The sequence below is a fragment of the Hippocampus guttulatus genome, chromosome 6 (assembly GCF_054856545.1).
Source record: "Hippocampus guttulatus isolate MCC_2025c chromosome 6, RoL_Hgut_1.0, whole genome shotgun sequence".
Classification (NCBI taxonomy): Eukaryota; Metazoa; Chordata; class Actinopteri; order Syngnathiformes; family Syngnathidae; genus Hippocampus; species Hippocampus guttulatus.
Window position 1 is genome coordinate 2,336,243 of NC_141266.1, and position 18,908 is coordinate 2,355,150.

The 18,908-nt window shown below is 43.3% G+C and overlaps 2 protein-coding genes and 1 long non-coding RNA gene across 10 annotated transcripts in view; 2 read left to right on the forward strand and 1 right to left on the reverse strand.

The window, feature by feature from the left end:
* Positions 1-384: 384 nt before the first annotated feature.
* LOC147203289 (uncharacterized) lies at positions 385-12,293 on the reverse strand. The gene is made up of 3 exons (XR_015101267.1): positions 12,148-12,293; positions 11,267-11,408; positions 385-1,957 (listed from the first exon to the last, which is right to left on the reverse strand). It is a non-coding gene; the product is annotated as an uncharacterized LOC147203289 (long non-coding RNA).
* On the forward strand, positions 12,220-18,434 carry mtcl3 (MTCL family member 3). 5 transcript variants are annotated; one of them, XR_015101264.1, is made up of 10 exons: positions 12,220-12,954; positions 14,229-14,453; positions 14,553-14,711; positions 15,276-15,344; positions 15,859-16,178; positions 16,428-16,587; positions 16,683-16,752; positions 16,937-17,440; positions 17,564-17,693; positions 18,307-18,434. XR_015101264.1 is itself a non-coding variant. In XM_086114388.1 (10 exons), exons 1-10 carry the CDS (start codon positions 12,220-12,222, stop codon positions 18,304-18,306), a joined length of 2,526 nt encoding a protein of 841 aa, XP_085970514.1. In that variant the 3' UTR covers positions 18,307-18,346. The 5 variants fall into 5 exon arrangements, 2 of the variants coding, with proteins under 2 accessions (XP_085970514.1, XP_085970515.1); XR_015101263.1 differs by having other exon boundaries at positions 18,196-18,346; XR_015101265.1 differs by lacking the exon at positions 18,307-18,434 and having other exon boundaries at positions 16,937-17,241; positions 17,313-17,483.
* mtcl3a (MTCL family member 3a) overlaps positions 18,340-18,908 on the forward strand; it is a 28,219-nt gene continuing 27,650 nt past the window's right edge. For all 4 annotated transcript variants that reach the window (XM_086114386.1, XM_086114383.1, XM_086114384.1 and 1 more), the window contains exon 1: positions 18,340-18,519. In XM_086114386.1, coding sequence (XP_085970512.1) covers positions 18,340-18,519 — 180 coding nt within the window. The remainder of the gene's footprint in view (positions 18,520-18,908) is intronic.

The following is an 18,908-nucleotide window of genomic DNA, read 5'->3' on the forward strand; positions in this document are numbered from 1 at the left end:
CGCAGCAGCTCTGATCACAAGCCGCAATTTCAGACTGCTGAGTGCTAACAACTTCCAGTGACACAAGTCACGCGCCAGGTTAAGACAGTCAAGTCAGGTTAAAGATTTACCTGCTTTATTTTATTTTATTTTTTTAATGCTCTTTGTGAAAATGAGTACCAGCACCCGATCTACTGGTCAATCGCGATTGACGTAATGGGCACCCCTGGTCTAAGGTTGTCGTTTTGAATGACGTGTAGCCGAAGAGAAGTCCGAAAATAATTTCATTTTCGTCCCCCGATAAAACGCTGTTTATGGTGTGTATGTTATTTATACAATATAATGCAATACATCTGTCAGAGATTTTCACTCGGACGGTTGACAAAGGCTCGACGCAGGAACAGGTCGACTTTCACTGCCGGCAGGAGGTGCAGTTCTCCATGAAGCCACTCAGTGTGCACTTCCCACTGTCACCCGACCTCTGCAACCTCTGCCGGGGCCTTTTTATTGACTGTATATGCAAATTACAAGGAATATATCAGAAAAACACTCCCATCTTTAGTAACATGACACACCTCTGGACGGCCCCATTGGGTCGCCCCTCAGACAGAGCATTCTCTTGGTACCAGCACCAACATCCAAAAACTAACAAGCACGTGTACATTTTAACGAGCGGTGTCTGTAATCTGGCTCGTGACCCTTTCTCATGATGGAGTGTTTGAGTACTTCCTTCCGTCCAGGTTAAATCTTTCTCTCTGAGGTACCATCTGCTCGGGTCCCTTGATCTCTCTATGCTTCCATTGTGTGCAAGATGCTCTGAACACAAGCATTTCGAGGTCAATCAAGCATGTAACAAGATGAAACTTTAAAACATGACAACATTGTCTTTTTCTATTCTAACAACATCTTTATTTACATGGTGCTTTTACAACAGCTTCAGCTGTAACAAAGCGCTTTACAGAACATTCAACTCAAAATAACAACAATACAAAAGAACATATAACACTGAACATAATACAATCTTATTGAAATGTAGCATCTCTTTGATTGCAGACAATGAATGGTAATGTTGGTGTAATCACATGAAAATACTCATCCACTCATGTTCCAAACTAAAGCACAGTCAGAATGGCTCCTAAAACAAAGGGAAACTGCTAAAGGGAGCATAAAAATGTTTAGCATAGATGAGCGGGCATATCTGTGCTCTTCTTTTCACGTTGTGTAACCAAGCTCTGTGTAACCCACTTAGCAGTTTAAGTAAGATAATAGTGTCACAAACAGGTCATGAACAGGTTCAACGTCAGGCTTCCACAGAGCTTGCTGATCATCTGATCATTTGAATCAGGTGTGTTGCAACAGGGAGACTTGGAAAACATGCAGGACAGCGGCCCTCCAGGACCTGAGTTTGACACCCATGCTCTAAATCAGGGGTGTCAGACTCATTTCACAATGTGGGCCACATATGGCCTCGGTAGATGTCAAGTGGGCCGGGCCATTACAATTTTACCATACTCTGCTATAAATAACCAAAATTATGTCTTTCCTTTGTTTTGGTCGAAAGAAGCACAAGAGCATTCGGAAAATGTTGAAATTTATCTTTTACAAAACATTTCATGAAGCTCCTTAGATTTCCTTAGACCAGGGGTCAGCAACCCAAAATGTTGAAAGAGCCATATAGGACAAAAAAAACCCCCAAATATGTCTGGAGCTGCAAAAAAATAAAAGCCTTCTATAAAACTTTCAATGAAGGAAACACATGCTGTATGTATTTAGGAGACTCTACTGTCTCAGATTGTTTGTTATTCATTCCTTTGTTGTGTGTTCACAAACGCCCCCATAGAATTTATTTTTGCTTTTCTTAGTGTCAGTGAAGTGATCATGGATTTCCGTTTTTCGGAGGCTGTCTTTGAACGCCTCTCGAGTTGAAGAGAAGAGAGAGACACGGAGCCGGAAGTAGACGTGTCTGTGTTTGTCGAGACTGTTAAAAGCATAAATAAAGTGTACGTTTTTAAAAAACCAACACCACAGCTCTCCTTTTTTTGAGCTGCAACATGTATCTATATATATTTGAGCTATATTAGTCTACTATCAAAATCTGTTTCCATTTTCAAACATTTTTATAAAGCTCCAGGGAGCCACTAGATGTCGCTAAAGAGCCACATGCGGCTCTGGAGCCGCATGTGGCTCTTAAACCGACCCCCGCCTTAGACAAATGTGCAATTTACTTTTATCATTCACATATATGCATTGCAACTGATCCCCCTGATTGTACAAAGGCACAAAACTAACAAGTAATTGGTTTTGAAAAATATAGTATTGCACTTTAAGATTAAACGAAAGGAATTTTTAAACCATTTACACGTGCATATAAAATCTAAATGTAATCCTTGCCCACACCTTACAAATTAAGGAGACTGCTATTAAATGTGTAAAGAATAAAGTATTCATGTGTCCTTAACAGCGCCTGCTGTTTTGGGTCTGTCTCAGTGACAGACTGAGGCTGCTGTTGTCTTCTTCTCAGATCAAAACAATGTTGTCTTTTACTCTGATCAAAACAATGTGTCCCCCTAGCGGACACGCCATGAATTGCACCTTATTAAAAATATTAATTCCGTGTCTTTTATGCATTTTTTCACTTTTAAATTATTCTGCGGGCCTGATTGAACCTCCTTGTGGGTCGGTTCCGGCGCGGGCCGTATGTTTGACACCACTGTTCTAAATTGTCCCAAGGTGTGAGAGTGAGCGTGGATGGTGGTTTGTCTCTGTGTGCCCTGTGATTGGCTAGTAACCGGTTCAGGGTGTCCCTCACCTACTGCTCGATGGCAGCTGGGATAGGCTCCAGTACGCCCCATGACCCTTGTGAGGATAAAGCGGATCAGAAAATGGATAGATGGATGGATGGATGTCAGAGATTTGGCTCCGACAAGTTGAACAAAGTGAATCTTTTTTGTAGTACTCCATGTTAAGTATGTTCAGAAGAATATAAATAATAAATATTTGATATACTGTATATTTTTTACATTAGTAATTCATTTTACACATAATTTTTGGTAGTAAATTAATTTAACCAACAAAAAAAACTGAGGAGCCATTTGGGAGCTGAAAGAGCTGGCTCTTTTTAGTGAGCCGAACCCAAAAGAACCAATTGCCATCACTTCTTCTCATCACCACTGAACCGGAAGTAAAAACAATTTCGCGCCGGGTACAGACCGGATATAGCGCTGCATCCCGGGTTGCCAGATCCGTTCAAAATAAACAAATATTATGTCCCAATGACACATTTTTATCATAAAGAACATATTACAACATTACAGAAATGAGGATATCAAATACTGTTTCTTAACAACCGATCCGCTTTATTTAATTTAATGTTCACTGTGTATCTTGTTGGTCTAATAGCATATGGTAATCTCTTGTTTGTTCTGATATTTACGACCATATTTTCCGGACTATAAATCGCAGGGTTTTTTTCATATTTTGGCCGGGGGTTCGATTTATGCTCTGGAGCGACTTATGTGTGAAATTCTAAACACGTATTGTATCATTTCACATGTTTTCGCATTAAACCGCAAGAGGGTACTCTAGGCCCGTGTTGAGTTCAACATTGGCAGTACAGTACTGTACTGGTACTGGAACTTAAAATACTACCGCTACCAAATAAAAACAACCAAGAAGGGCTGAACAAAAATGGCACCAAAAATAAAACCATATTCTACATATTACAAGTTTCAAGTTGTGAAATATGCAGCTGAAAACGGTAATCAAAAAACAGAAAGAAAGTTTGGACCATCCTGTCAGAATTCAGAAAGGCTGGAATACAGTACAGTCATGTCTCGGTTTTCGACCATAATCCATTCCAGAAGGCTATTCGAAAACCGAAACCATGCTATTTTAAAAAAAAAAATCTTTATTGAACACGTCTGCTCACAATGGAACGCAACACAAGGAAGCGTCACTTCCTCAGGAAGCGTCACTTCCTCGTGTAAGGAAGGCAAGAGTCAAGTGGCGCATTCAAGTGCGCTCAGTTTGGTCGAGAACCGATTTTCGGTCGTGATCCGAGGCATAAAAAACTCGAAATTGTTGGTCGAAAACCGATTTGGTCGAGAACAGAGACGTTTGAATTTTTTTTTTTTAATTGCAGAAGGAACTGAAATCACATGAGTAAAATTAGGAAACAGAATTGTGTTAAAAACTAAAATAAATATATGTACAGTATTGATTTTTAATTCCATGTTTTTATGTACCGTATTTTCCGCACTATGAGGTGCTTTGAAGTATAAGTTGCACCTTCAATGAATGGCCTATTTTAAAACTGTTTTCATATATATGGCGCACCATATTATAAGACACAGCGAATAGAAGCAACAATAGTAGCTGAGGTTGCGATATGCATCCACTAGATGGAGCTTCACAAAATGAAATACAATACAATACAGCTTTATTTATATAGTGCTTATATAGTTCAGAAAATACGGTAACCCGTATTCAGCCAAAATGTTTTACTTTGCTTCACTATGTATAAATTAAAAGCATTCAATTGGTCAATAAAATCAAAAAGTGGTACGCACCCTGAAAATGAAGAAAAAAAAACCTTAAAGATTATAAAGGAACTTCTATTTTGTTCTTTCACAATACGGTATCATGTAATGAATGGGTCTATGGGTTTTTCATTGCTATGTGTTGCCATGGGGTGGAGGGGTTGTGACAAGCATGATCTGTTATTTTGAGTACTTATATTTATCCATCCATCCATTTTTCGAACCGCTTGATCCTCACTAGGGTCGCGGGGGGTGCTGGAGCCTATCCCAGCCGTCTTCGGGCAGTAGGCGGGGGACACCCTGAATCAGTTGCCAGCCAATCGCAGGGCACACAGAGACGAACAACCATCCACGCCCACACTCACACCTAGGGACAATTTAGAGCGTCCAATCAGCCTGCCATGCATGTTTTTTTTTTTTTTGGAATGTGGGAGGAAACCGGAGTACCCGGAGAAAACCCACGCAGGCCCGGGGAGAACATGCAAACTCCACACAGGGAGGCCGGAGCTGGAATCGAACCCGGTACCTCTGCACTGTGAAGCCGACGTGCTAACTACTGGACTACCGGGCCGCCCCACTTATATTTATGAGTTTGTCAATACACCACTGCTTGCAAGTGTGGCAATGGGAGGGAGAGAGAGGACGAGGGAGGGAGGGAGGGAGGGAGAGAGAGAGAGCGAGAGAGAGGACATAATATATTAGGTGCACATTGATCGGCTGATCAATAATAGATAAATGTGGATGTTGAATGGGCATTCTGCTTGGATAGATGGGGCATGTACGACGAGAGAGGCCTGCCCACACCCCAAATATAAAAATATTTCAAGTTATGTATTACGACAGCCTGAGATGTACCTTCCTTTGCACTTACAAGGTGATTTGGAAAGCTGGAGGCCCTGGACATTTAGTTCAGCGGTTAGTTCTCCGCCCTCCCAAGTCGTTTGATCCCCACGTTGGGTGATTTTCTGATTGTGTCAGGCACGGTGCACTGGGGTGTGCACTACGCTCGCCCTGAATTTGATACAAATGAAGGATGCCGTGAGGATTGGCCAGGAAAAAGAGATTTCCATCCCATAGTGGCGCACAAAGGCGGACACGCCCATTATGCCCAATTCTATGCAAGCAAAACATCAAAAGAAAGATAACGTGGAACACACGCACAGTTAAACGGTGCTTTGTGCTCGACTTGGGCCCTTCGAGTCCACTCATTTCTGCACTTAAGTATACAACATGACCATAACATGAGAATTTTTTTCAAACCACAAAGGTAAGTCTAGAATGAGAATAAGACAAGCACCTCTAAAATATTCATTTCAAAGCGAGGCAGGTCACCCCACAGAATTCTTCCTACACCCACTCTAACATCACTTAACAAAGGTTGCCTGGGTAACTGTCCATATCAACTGCTGGACCCCACGGACCCAAACCTCTTGCTCAACTGCTCACGGGCGTTGACCCCTTCCCCCTCCTTCTTCTCCTTGAACCAGCTGAGGTTTGTGTGAGTGTGAGCGTGCTTTGTGTCAGTGTGCCTTTGTGTAGTGTTAGTGGAATATGCGTTTGTGTGATTGGTTCACATGTATTTGTATTCTACGCCTTATGATAAAGTGAGTTTTCCTTTGGCAGAGTATTGTGACCTGTACTGTGTTGCAGCCATAAAAGTCAAAGAAAAAAAAAGATAATTTGCTGAAAACAATAATGTTAATCAGTCTGAATATTAAATATCTTGTCTATGTAGTGCAGGAGTAGGGAACTCAGGTTAACGGGGAGCGTTATCCTTCCTGTTTTAGATCCCTCCCTTCTCCAACGCACCCGATTCAAATGATCAGCTCATCAGCAAGCTCTGTAGAAGCCTGAAATGATCAGGATCAATTGAATCAGATGTGTTGGAGTAGGACGAAATCTAAAACAGGCAGGATATGGCTCTCGAGGAACCGGAGTTCCCAACCCCGAATGTAGCATATTCAATTAAATCCACAATCACATGCGTTCGGCCATAGCGGTAGGCTGCGTCGACTTTTCATTGCAAACGCCGGTACTTTGGAAAGTACACAGTATAGTTTCCGCAACTCAAGGCTTTTAGTTCTCTTTGACAATCCAGAGCAATGGAGCAGTACAAACCCAATTCCAACAAAGATGGGATGTTGTGTTAAACATAATGAAAAGCAGAAAACAATGATTTGCAAATCATGTTCATCTGCTATTAAATCGAATGTACGACGAAGGCAAGATAATTAAGGCGTTTGTTTTTAGCAAATAATCATTAAGTTAGAATGTTATGGCCGCAACACGTGCCAAAAAAAGCTGGGGCAGGGTCATGTTTACCACTGTGTTACATCACCTTTTCTTTGAACAACATTGAATAAACGTTTGGGAACTGAGGATACTAATTGTTGAAGCTTTGTAGGAGCAATACTTTCCCATTCTTGTTTGATGTTGAACTTCAGCTGTTCAACAGTCGGGATCTCCGTGGTTGTATTTTACGCTTCATAATGTGCCAGACATTTTCAATGGGAAACAGGTCTGGATAGCAGGCAGGTCAATCTAGTATCCATATTAATTCACTACGTATTATTTTACTGTAAAGCCACACTGTTGTAACACTTGTAGAATGTGGTTTGGCATTGTCTTGCTGAAATAAGCAGGGGCATCCATGAATAATTTCACATTTTCTAAGCCGCTTATCCTCACTCGGGCATGCTGGAGCCTGTCCCAGCTGTCTTTAGGCAGCAGGCGGGGGACAGACACCCTGAACTGGTTGCCAGCCAATTGCAGACCACCCATAGACAAACAACCATCCACGCTCACACTCACACTCATACTCACATCTCGGGATAATTTTAGAGTGTTCCATGAACCTGCCACGCATGTTTTTGGTATGTGGGAGGAAAGTAGACTACCCGGAGAAAATCCACGCAGGCACGGGGAGAACATGCAAACACCACACAGGAAGGCCGGAGCCAGAATCAAACCCTGCACCTCTGCACTGTGAAGCGGACGTGCTAATCAGTCGACTACCGTGCTGCCTTAATGCATGTATCTGTAATCTAATTTTGAAGATGTACATCTGTGCAGAACTGCCTGTATTTGTGAATTATTGTGTGGTGTTCACAGAAAATGACACCATTTTTTTGTCTGGCACAAAACCAGTGCATATGTGAAGCAAATCAACTGGGATTGGAAGCAGCGTTTTTGCACCTGATGGGAGAAAGCAACTGTACCAAAGGTGAACAGGATATTTTTAAATCGTCTTCATTTTTCTTCAATTCGCTTTCACAATATGTTGAGTATCAAATTTTACTATGATGTAAAGCAACAAACTGTATGAAACATAGTCAAAAAATAAATAAATAAAAATGCTGGGGGGACTCGGAACAGCAGCAATTTCTCTGCGCTTCTGCCCTCGGCCATTAATGCCAACTGTACCATTCCATATGGACAATTGGACAAAGACACTTGTGTAATCTTGCATTGAAATGACTACGTTCTGTGCTATTATTTAGGAATCCCCTTTTACAGTGTTATCTGTGTCAAGGGGGATTGGGGAATATCAGAGAGAGACTTGGGCAAAGAATTAGGTTTGGTCCAAAATGAATACATAAATGCCTAATGTGCATGGTTCTGTGGTTAGGGCGTGTTTCTCACAGTTCTGCGGTTTGGGGTTAGAACCTCAAATGATCTTCATATGTAGAGCCCATATGTTCCTCCCGGTGCCCACACAGGTGTGATCGCGATGATTTTGTCCACAACATAATGTTGTTTGTGAACTGTTTCTCACCGTTGAAAATGTGTCTGGGTAGGCATTTTTTTTTTAATCTCGAAATTGAAAACATTTTTGAATACAAGCATGCATTTTTATTTTTACTTGTTTGAGAAAGAGCAACATTTTGACCTGGTCTGGCACACAGGAGCCTCCATGATGCCACTGCTACTTAAATAATGCAGCCAAGAGCAGACTTTGTATACTTATTATCCTTCCATCCATCCATCCTCCTTATCCTCAAAGCTGAGGCTAAAGCTGTGGCCGAAAAAGGCTGATTGACAGCAATAACACAGTTCTTGTTCTACTTTACATAGCAAGCAAGAGAGCAGTTCCCACTTAGTGCTATTTTGGCATGATATTATTTTCAACAATGTGCCAATCATCGTGAGGTGCATAAAAAGGCTCGGATCCCAAAGCAAGTTAAATATAGTCAGGTGGTGCATTTCAAAGGAAACTTCGGCCTTTTAGCCGACGCAATTGCCACTCCTCTGTCAGTGTTCGACATATGGTCAAATGTTATGTTCCCAAACATCAAGGAAATTATTGCAGATTGTTGGCAGGCAGAACCACAAGTGACACTTATTTCATATTACTCCCCTGACAGCATTGCGTAAGACTCAAGCTTTAATTTCAAACGCATTTCAGTTGCATCAGGGTTTTCTTCATTTTAAAATTGTTCTGCTCATTTACTGCTCTTTTGAGCTGTGAATCCAGCTTCTCGTGGCTATTTCACAATTGGATGAAACACCAAATACAAGTCCAACTGAGATTTATTTAAACCATCTTGAATTGTTAAGTATCTGTTTTTGTCCGTGTAAGTGAAATACATCGTGTTACCTGGCGATTTTGTTGAAAACGTTGATTGGGAGAGGACTCTGTTCTATGACAGGCTCACCTGTAGGGACTGGAACTGGAGGCCCACGGTTCAAGTCTCACAGAGAGCAAGGACAAGCAAAGAAAAAAATACTTGTTACAGACATGGGAGCCGCCCATGTCTGTAACAAGTATAGGTGGTCCAGTAGTTAGCAAGTCAACCTCACAATGCAGAGGTCGCGGGTTCGATCCCGGCTCCGGCCTTCCTGTGTGGAGTTTGCATGCTCGCCCCGTGCCTGTGTGGGTTTTCTCCGGGTACTCTGGTTTCTTCCCACATACCAAAAACATGCGTGGCAGATTAATGGAACACTCTAAATTGTCCCTGGGTGTGAGCGCGGATGGTTGTTCTTCTCTGTGTGCCCTGCGATTGGCTCACAACCGGTTCAGGGTGTCCCCCGCCGACTGCCCGAAGACAGCTGGGATAGGCTCCAGCACGCCCCGTGACTCTTGTGAGGATTAACGGATCAGAAAATGGATGGATGGATGTTGCAGACATGCTGGTCTGCTTCCTGACAATGGTTCACTTGAGCAAGGCACCAAGCCCCCTACGAAGCTCAAGTGTTTCACCACTATTTATGTGGCTCTGTACTCTGACATCTCTCGTTATATGTTCTAGCCATATGAGGAAAATGGACAGTAAATCTTTTGGAATTACTTACATTTCTGCATTAATTGGTCATAAAATGTGGTTCTTCTTCATCACAAGAATGAACAACCAGAGCATGCTTCAACTAATGCTGACAGATTATACGAACGTAGCCCGATTTTGAGCCGACAGACGTGTCACAAACACAGTGTCTCGTAGCCGATTTTGAATCTTCTAGAACTGGAACAGTTTGTCAGAGGAATGGTGCAATATATATCCTGATCTTCGTGTACGTCTGACCTGCAACAACACAGGAAATGTTTGGTGGCAGTTATTGCTGCCCATCGAGGTTCAACCAGTAATTCGATCCAAGGGTTCACTTACTTTTTCCTCCTTGTCCTGTGCATGTTTAATGCTATGCTTGATAAAAATATGAAAACATACAATTGCTTGTTTGGTATTAGCTTGAGCAGACTCCGTTTATTCTTGATTTAGAGGATTTGACTATATTTATACATTTTATGACCAATTTATGCTGAAATTTAAGAAATTCCAAATGTTTCACATACTTTTTCCTCCAACTCTGACTTCGTTGAATTTCCATTGAGGGATACTAATTAACAAGGATGAATGGATAGATAATCATCCATACACCACTTCTCCTCATCCGGGTCGCAGGTGAGCTGGCATATCGTGGCTGCACGAATTGTTCACCAGCCAGTCGCAAGGTACACATCGGCAAATAACCATCCACTCACATTCACACCAGAGGACAATTTAGAGTCTTCAATGAACCTAACATGAAAGTTTTTGGAATGGAGGAGGAAGCCCTGAGTTCCCAAAAAACACACAAGGCCGGGGAGAACATACAAACCCCTACCCTTAGAACCATAACTATTCACCATGATGTTGGATGACAATTAATATCCGTCCATTTTCTAATCTGCTTATCCTCACAAGGGTCGCGGGCGTGCTGGAGCCTGTCCCAGCTGTCTTCGGGCAGGAAGCTGAGGGAGACCCTGAACTGATTGCTAGCCAATCGTAAAGCAGCACATTCACGCTCACACTCACACCTATGGGCGATTTAGAGTGTTCAATCAGCCTGCCATGCATGTTTTTGGAATGTGGCAGGAAACCGCAGTACCCAGAGAAAACCCACGTAGGCACAGGGAGAACATACAAATTCCACACAGGAAGGCCGGAGCCTCGATCCGAACCCTGCACCTCTGTACCGTGAGGCGGATGTGCCAAACAGTCGACCACCCTGCTGCCAGATAATGAATACATTTTCCAAAATAATTAATGTATGTAAATAAGGTACCCCCTATGGAAATGGTATTGAAAACAAATAGGACAGACACTATTTTCCATTCTTGTCGAAATTTGTAGTCACCCAAACCTGTCACACTATTTAAATTTCAAATATAGCAAGGCAAAAACATTTACGATCATGGCTATTGTTATTTTTAAGCAAATGGAGGTGAAATGGCAGGAAAAAATATATTAGAGTGCATGGGCTGTTTCCCCTACCGTTGCAGTCCACCAACGAGAGCGGCCCGCCCAGCGATGATGTAATGTCATGAATATGTAAATGAACTGGCTGGCTGGTGGTTGGGAGGCTCTGGAGTCGGCATCCCCTCTGCCTTTATCACCACTGAGCTTCAGCATCCGACTAAAAGGTAAGAAAAGAACATTAAATGGTCTTTGATGGTCCTCCTCTTTGATCAGATGGGTGACAACAAGGGTGTGATTGTTGCAAAAAGGGAACGTTTGCCAGTGGACGACATGTTCAGACTGCCTGTCTTCCAACGTTGACTTAAGTGTTGCTTTTCACAATGGGTCATTGCAAAGACATTGCATGATAAAACTACTACGCTAGTTTTACTTGTTTGGAGTAAACGAGCATCATTTAATTCAAATATAGTTGGAAATAGGCTTTTTTTTCATGGCTGAACAGCCATGAAAAAAAATGTAGCCAAAGAAAATAAAGTGTCACGTTGTCAACCGCTGCTACTTTTATAGCTGATCCTCAAGCATTTGAGTAAGTGAGTTATCCTGCATGTTGGAAAAGAGGAGATGATGGCTGACAGGAAAAGGTTTGTGTACATATCATATATCCTGGAGATTGAATCATCTTCATTTCAATCGGGATGATAAAATTGCCACACTTGACGTTTATTCCTCCGCAATTTTAGCCCAGCATTGTTAGCCTTTGACTTTGTTTTTTGTTTCTTCTTACGCACCCCCGAAGTCCGGCCCCAGGCGTATGCACACTGGGGTCTAATTGGCTGAGCTGCAGCTGAACCCACATACACCTCATCAAACTGAGACTAAACGGGCCCATCCGTTGTCTTGGGCGTCATTTTGGGCGTCTGCATGTGCCGTGCTCAAGATTCAAAAACGAAGCTTACCTATGTACTGGGCGTTAAAGCTGAAGAGCGATGTACTGCGCCTACAGGGTTGGGGTATGGATGTTGTAGAGAATGAGCTTAGCCTCTGACACCATCATGCAGCCATCATCGTCCGCCGACTCGCCGAAGCAGGCGGACAATAGCAGCTGGAAGCAGCCGCGCTCCTCCTCCCCCGCCGGCCCCAAAGCGACGCAAAAAGGGAGTAACCCGTCAAAGCATCTCGCCTCAAAGCAAGCACCGGGCGCAGGGGGAGGGCGAAGCAGCCGAGGTCCTTCTCCCGTCTCATCAGGCAGGGAGCGGCAGGCCGTGGGCGCTCCCGTATCCAAAGGCGCGGCCGCTGTTCAGGTCGCCGGTGCAGAAAGCCCCATTTTGAGCCGGGCTGCCCCAGACAGAGGCGGCACCCAGACGTCCGACGACTCCCCGCGTCTGGGCTCCGATGTCCCCTCCTCCTGCAGAGCCGATCCAAACAGAGTGGTCTCGGATCAGCCCTCTTCGTCCAAATCCCCCAAATTGAGGAGTAAAAACCAGAAAGGAGGGGACAGCTCTGCGACGACGAAGAAAACCTCCAAAAGCACAGTCGGCTGTGGCCCCGGCTTCTGGAAGGAGGGCTGCTTACAATCCGAGCTGATTCAGTTTCACCTGAATAAAAGGTTAGGGAAGAAGGGAACAAAGATGCAGGCAAAACCAGCATCTCCCCCCTCCTTGGAGCTCTCCCCTGAGGCTGAGCCCTCACAACTCGCCCCCCAGCAGGACCAGACACTATTGGAGGAGGTGGAACGACTTGAGGATGAAAATGATGATCTTAAGGTAAATTCTACACCCGTCTTAGAACTCATGGCTGCAGTGTCACTGTCCCATCTGTTGTATGTTCATTTGCTGCACTGTAACTGTTGCCGAGCCATGTATTTGGTGCCTGGGCCTTAAATAAGATAAGATAAGATAAGATATCCTTTATTAGTCCCACACTGGGGAAATTTACAAGAGTTGCGTGTGCCATCGGGATCTCCGTTCACAGGATACGTAAAAAGATTAAAGCAAATAAAGGAGATGAGCAGAAATGAAGCTGCCCCTCTCCCCCCGGTAGGTTTGGGGTACAAAACCACGCAAAACAAAATGGGAAGAAGAAATAAAAAAGTAAAAAGATGAAAAGAAACTCAAACAGGGATATGCGCTGCTGGAGAGGCAGCCACTCAGGGGGCGCCATCATAAAAAAAAAATGGAGACTTGTCCGACTTAACGCACCCCTTATAAATGCTGTATATATCTGCGTTATAGCGTCACAGCTGAATGCAACAGCAGCAATCATGCCATGCATCTGGAGCAGCTCAGAATCAAAAGCTGATTTGGTAAATAATATTGAAGAAACACTTACACAATGAAAGAACCATACTCAGCAAATATACCTATTATTGAATGTATTAAAGGAGGAGTTTGCTATTTAAACACACACATACACCGTTAAAACTGTGTGATCTGAGAGTAGAATATTATTCAAATGGAAATTGGAAGGGTGGCATGGTGCTCGACTGGTTCGCAAGGTTTCAATTCCGGCTCTGGCCTTCCTGTTTGGAGTTTGAGATGTTCTCCCCGTGCCTGCGTGGGTTTTTTTCCGGGTATTCCGGTTTCCTCCCACATTCCAAAAACATGCATGGCAGGCTGATTGAACACTCTAAATTGTCCCTAGGTGTGAATGTGAGCGCGGATGGTTGTTCAAGGTTCAAGGTGTCCCATGCCCACTGCCCGAAGACGGCTGGGATCGGCTCCAGCATGCCCCGTGACCCTTATGAGAATAAGGCGGATCAGAAAATTGATGTACTCAAATTAGTGCAGCCAAAGGAAGCGCTGCAATAATAGACTGTTAGGAATAAAGACATCCAATTTCATGCAAGGACTATTAGAATTCAGATTGTAATGTACAGTCGTCAGTGTTTGGGCTGAGGTCAGCAGAGAAAGGCCTTGCTGCCGCTGATTGGCTACCACTGGAAATAACACATTGGTGGGACCTGAGAATTTTTTTTTATTTTTAGAGAGACTATTCAATCATATTCTGACACCTGGCTATTTGTTCCAATGTTTCCAAGACTGAAATTGAAGAGATGCGAGCAGAGATGGATGAGATGCGGGACACCTTCTATGAGGAAGACACCTGCCAGCTGCATGACATGCGCAGAGAGTTGGAGAGAGCTAACAAGAATTGCAGAATACTCCAATATCGCCTGAAGAAGGCTGAGAGAAAAAGGATCCGCTTCACAGAGAGTGGCCAAGTGGATGGAGAGATGCTCAGAAGTCTCGAGCAAGATCTCAAGGTGACTTTGACATGCGCCGATTCAGGTTTTTGGTCTTTCAGGTTCCATGCAGTTCATTAGCCTCAAGCGAGCACGACTGTATGCTCTTCGTCTAACCAGGTGGCAAAGGATGTGTCTGTGCGTTTGCACCACGAGTTGGAGAATGTGGAAGAGAAGAGAACAAGAACTGAAGAAGAGAATGAGAAGTTACGGCAGCAATTGATAGAAGTGGAAGTCACGAAACAAGCTCTTCAGAATGAGCTCGAGAAAGCTAAAGAGGTGAGGAAACAAAAATAACCTGTGCTCATTGAGGTGAGTATAAATGAGGGGTTCAAAAGGTCCTGTTCATGAAATACTCTCGTAAGCATTGCTGCGCAACGGAAAGTGAGCACTGAATGCAAAACATTTCTCTTCGCACTCGAAATATGTTCATTAAAAGTACATATACAGTACGTAGTTAATATTGCTCAAATAAGTCTAATCGTATTTGCACAATCGTAATAGCACAGCATGTTATTTATAAACCATAGAAACAGAAATGAGAAATATCGTCAAATTATACAGTATGTATATTTTTTTCTTGGATATTAACTGATTTGATGCCATTTGACATTTTTTCATGTTTTTTAAAGAATCCAGGCATTCAATCCCAAGTACATTTTTACGTATAAATTTTTTTTTTTTTTCACGTGGTCGGGTCGGGTAAAGAAGGGCCGGAAAATGGATGGCACTGAATGAGCTACAGTATGTTGTGTGTCCTCCAAGTGATAGAAACAGCTGCCGGCAGCTGACGTAGCAGCAGCAGCAGTTGATGATGATGATGTAAATGCTGTTTCCCTCCAGCTGTCCCTGAAGAGAAAAGGAGTGAAGGATCTACAGAAAGAGCGGAAGGTTCAGCAGACCCCAACTGAGGTGAGACACTGAGTTTTGGCTACATGCTATTATTTACATTACCCTCGTTAGGTGAAAAGATTTTATAGATGTAAATGATTTCATGATGTAATGAGCAGTAAACACTTTCCCTTGTTTCAGTTCTGTTTAAATTTCCCGTTCTCTAGTTATCGTCACCATTTTACCCTCTGTGATGGCTTGGTTAAAAAAATAATAATAATTATAAGAAGAAGAAGGAAATAATAATTTACTGAGGAGAAATAAAAGAAGTCAGATGTGTTTGATTTTTGAGATATTTTTTTTGCTGAAAATTTGGTTGACCTTCATTCTGTGTAACTGGAGCAGTGAACTTCTTGCTTGCAGTGTAACATTAGCAGATATGCAATTTATATTAGTGATCTCCAAACATACATAAAGTACCGTATGTATCTCAAAAGGGCATTGCAAAATGGGCTGGTACAACAACTTCCCCCAAAATTTTTCTTTCCTCATTCAGTAAATCACTCAACGTAATTGATCTCCCTCTGAATCCTAGGAAGAAAATGACGATCTCAAGTGCCAACTGGCCTTCATCAAAGAGGAGGCTGTCTTAATGAGAAAAAAGATGGCAAAGATAGACAAGGAGAAGGATCGCCTGGAGCAGGAGCTGCAGAAGTATCGCTCCTTCTACGGAGATGTGGACAGCCCGTTGCCCAAAGGTGAAGCTGGAGGTCCACCCACCACGCGGGAATCTGAGCTGAAGCTCCGCTTGCGCCTCGTTGAGGAGGAAGCCAACATCCTGGGGAGGAAGATTGTAGAGTTGGAGGTGGAGAACAGGGGCCTGAAGGCTGAGTTGGATGACATGAGGGAGGACAGGTGATGAATCATCATAAAATCATTCGATTGTCTGCAGCAGGGATGGACAAACCTTTGTGCTCTACAGCCAAATTTGAATTTCAAAATGAACAGAAGAGCCAGGTCCTTTATGGATGAGGTTGAAAAAAAAAAATGTTAAAATGTGTTTGTAAAATTGCGCGTTGACGACGCCGTACTTTGCCGATCCCTGGTGCAATACTCGATTTGGATTGTGTGCGGACATATGCCAATGCTCATTGTGCTCCCTAGTCTGGCGGCTGCAGGAGTGGATGGCGATGGCCGTGGAGGTCAGCAGTGCAGAGAGCAGAGTGAGGCGCTCTCTGAGCTGAGACAGCAGCTGCAGCTGGTGGAGGACGAAGCAGAACTCCTGCGCAGGAATTTAGCAGATGTGGAGGAGGAAAACAAAAAGGTGACTATCCCAAAAAAGAACAAATCAGACCGAAGAGTGGGGAATGTGCATCTCCTAACATGGAATTTTTTTTGTTGTTGTTGTTTTATGTTTAGGTGACAAATGAGCTGAACAAGCTCAAGTATAAGGCTGGATCCCATGAAGCTGGCTTGAGACACGGAGGAGGTTTGTTTTGCCTTTTTTTTTTTTTTTTTGTCGGTCGTAAGAAAACAAGCCGCAAAGCAGAACAACGACCATAAGAGTGTATCTGAGGAAAAATGTGTTTGATAAGGCCTCCAGGTGGCGCAAATGAAAGTCTCTTTTGCAGAGTTGTCCCACTTTTCACTGTTGGCTTGTTTCTACTTCCCAGGAGGAAGTGACCCTGCGAAAATGGAGGCCCTCCAGGAGGAACTAAAGGCAGCCCGTCTGCAGATCAATGAACTGAGCGGCAAAGTGATGCAGCTGCAATATGAGAACCGTGTACTGCTGTCTAACATGCAGCGCTATGACCTGGCTTCACACCTGGGCATACGAGGCAGCCCACGGGACAGTGATGCCGAGAGCGACGGAGGGCGGGACGATGACACCCCCTCGGCCTCAGCCTCCTCACCTCGCCTCCTGCCACCTCACCGTAAACGGGAGGGCCCCATTGGAGGCGAGAGTGACTCGGATGAGGTGAGGAACATCCGCTGCCTTACCCCAACGCGCTCCCTCTACTCACCTGTGGAGAGCCGTTTTTTATCCAGAAGCCTGAAGGACCGGCAGCAGATGATAGACATCCGAATAGAGGCCGAAAGGCTGGGCCGGACCATCGACAGGCTCATTGCTGACACCAGCACCATTATTGCGGAGGCTCGGGTGTACGTCACTAATGGTGAGCTTTTTGCTAGGCTGGATGATGAAGACGAAGGTGGGAGGTATGTCTGAGAAGTATGAGGTCATACACTTTACCATGCTTAGGACGACAAAAAAGTCACACCATTCTCGCATTTGGCAGGATTCGAGAACATGAGCTGCTATATCGTATCAACGCGCAGATGAAAGCCTTCAGAAAGGAGCTGCAAGGCTTCATTGACCGGCTGGATGTTCCTAAACAAGATGACAAACAACCAGAGGAACCTCTATCTGTAAGCTCAGTTTGGTACACAAACACGATCATTACAGTAGATGAATTATTAATTAGCCTCTTTATTAGGGCAAAATCTTTGACGGCTCTATATGGCACGTTGCCCTGGACAAACACTCTCACACTATTTACACGACATTTGACTGAAATGACCCCCCCCCCCCCCCCAAATAAAACTTAAGAACACAAACCAAATAACTAACTTACGATGATTTTGGTAAGTATCTGGCCTCCCATCACACTTCAGCAACAGCAGAAACCTTCCGTTCTTAAACCTAAATGGAATATAGCTTTAAGTAATAGCATTGCAACACATCCTATTCACAGTTTTACCAGGTCAAGATAATTGCTGTAAAAATAAATAAATAAAAATGAAATAAGTCAGAGGGTTGGGGCCATTTGCACAGAACCGAAAATAATCGCTGTTATCTAGTATGTAGGTGTTTTAGGCTAACTATTTGACAATGTTCTCTTATCCCCCCTTTTTTATTTCACTCATCAAGATGTTCCAGCCCATTATTTTGCTGATCCTCATTCTTGTTCTGTTTTCCTCACTCTCCTATGCCACCATTTTTAAACTTGTGTTTCTTTTTACCCTTTTCTTTGTTTTGTAGGCCTCAAAATTGAATGTCGGAGGCTACATCTTTATGTTTCTTTCTTTTGATTTTCATGTAGTGCTTCATTTTAATTCTGTTCCATTGAACACCAAGTCACTCAAGGTACAAAGCATAATCAATTTACAAGCACGGCCCAAGCCATTCATCTCTTCAGATGATTTCTACATCTATAGGAGACCAAACACCTTGGAGGAGATAGTGGAGAGTGAGGTAAGTATGTAACACATTTTCATTGAATGAAAATTATTGAAATGTATTAGATGTATAATTAGAGATCTTTTCTGGGTGGTCTAGGCATACAGTGGTTTGCTTTATGCCAATGTTGCCACGGAATTTTTGGCATGTTGAAAATTGTTCCCAAAGTGAATTGAATGAGCGGAATGATTTAAATTTCAACTAGCAACAGTTTCAATCTGTTCAGTACAATGCACCATTGGGTATTGATCGTGAATTTTGGGTGGGAATTTTAGTTGGGTTCATGTTGAAGTTTTGAGAAACCAGAATTTTTGGCTTGTGAATTGAATTAGCTGAACATTTAGAATTTCTAAAACGAACAATGTGAATCTCTTTTGCTGAATGCGAATCAGTTTTATTGAATG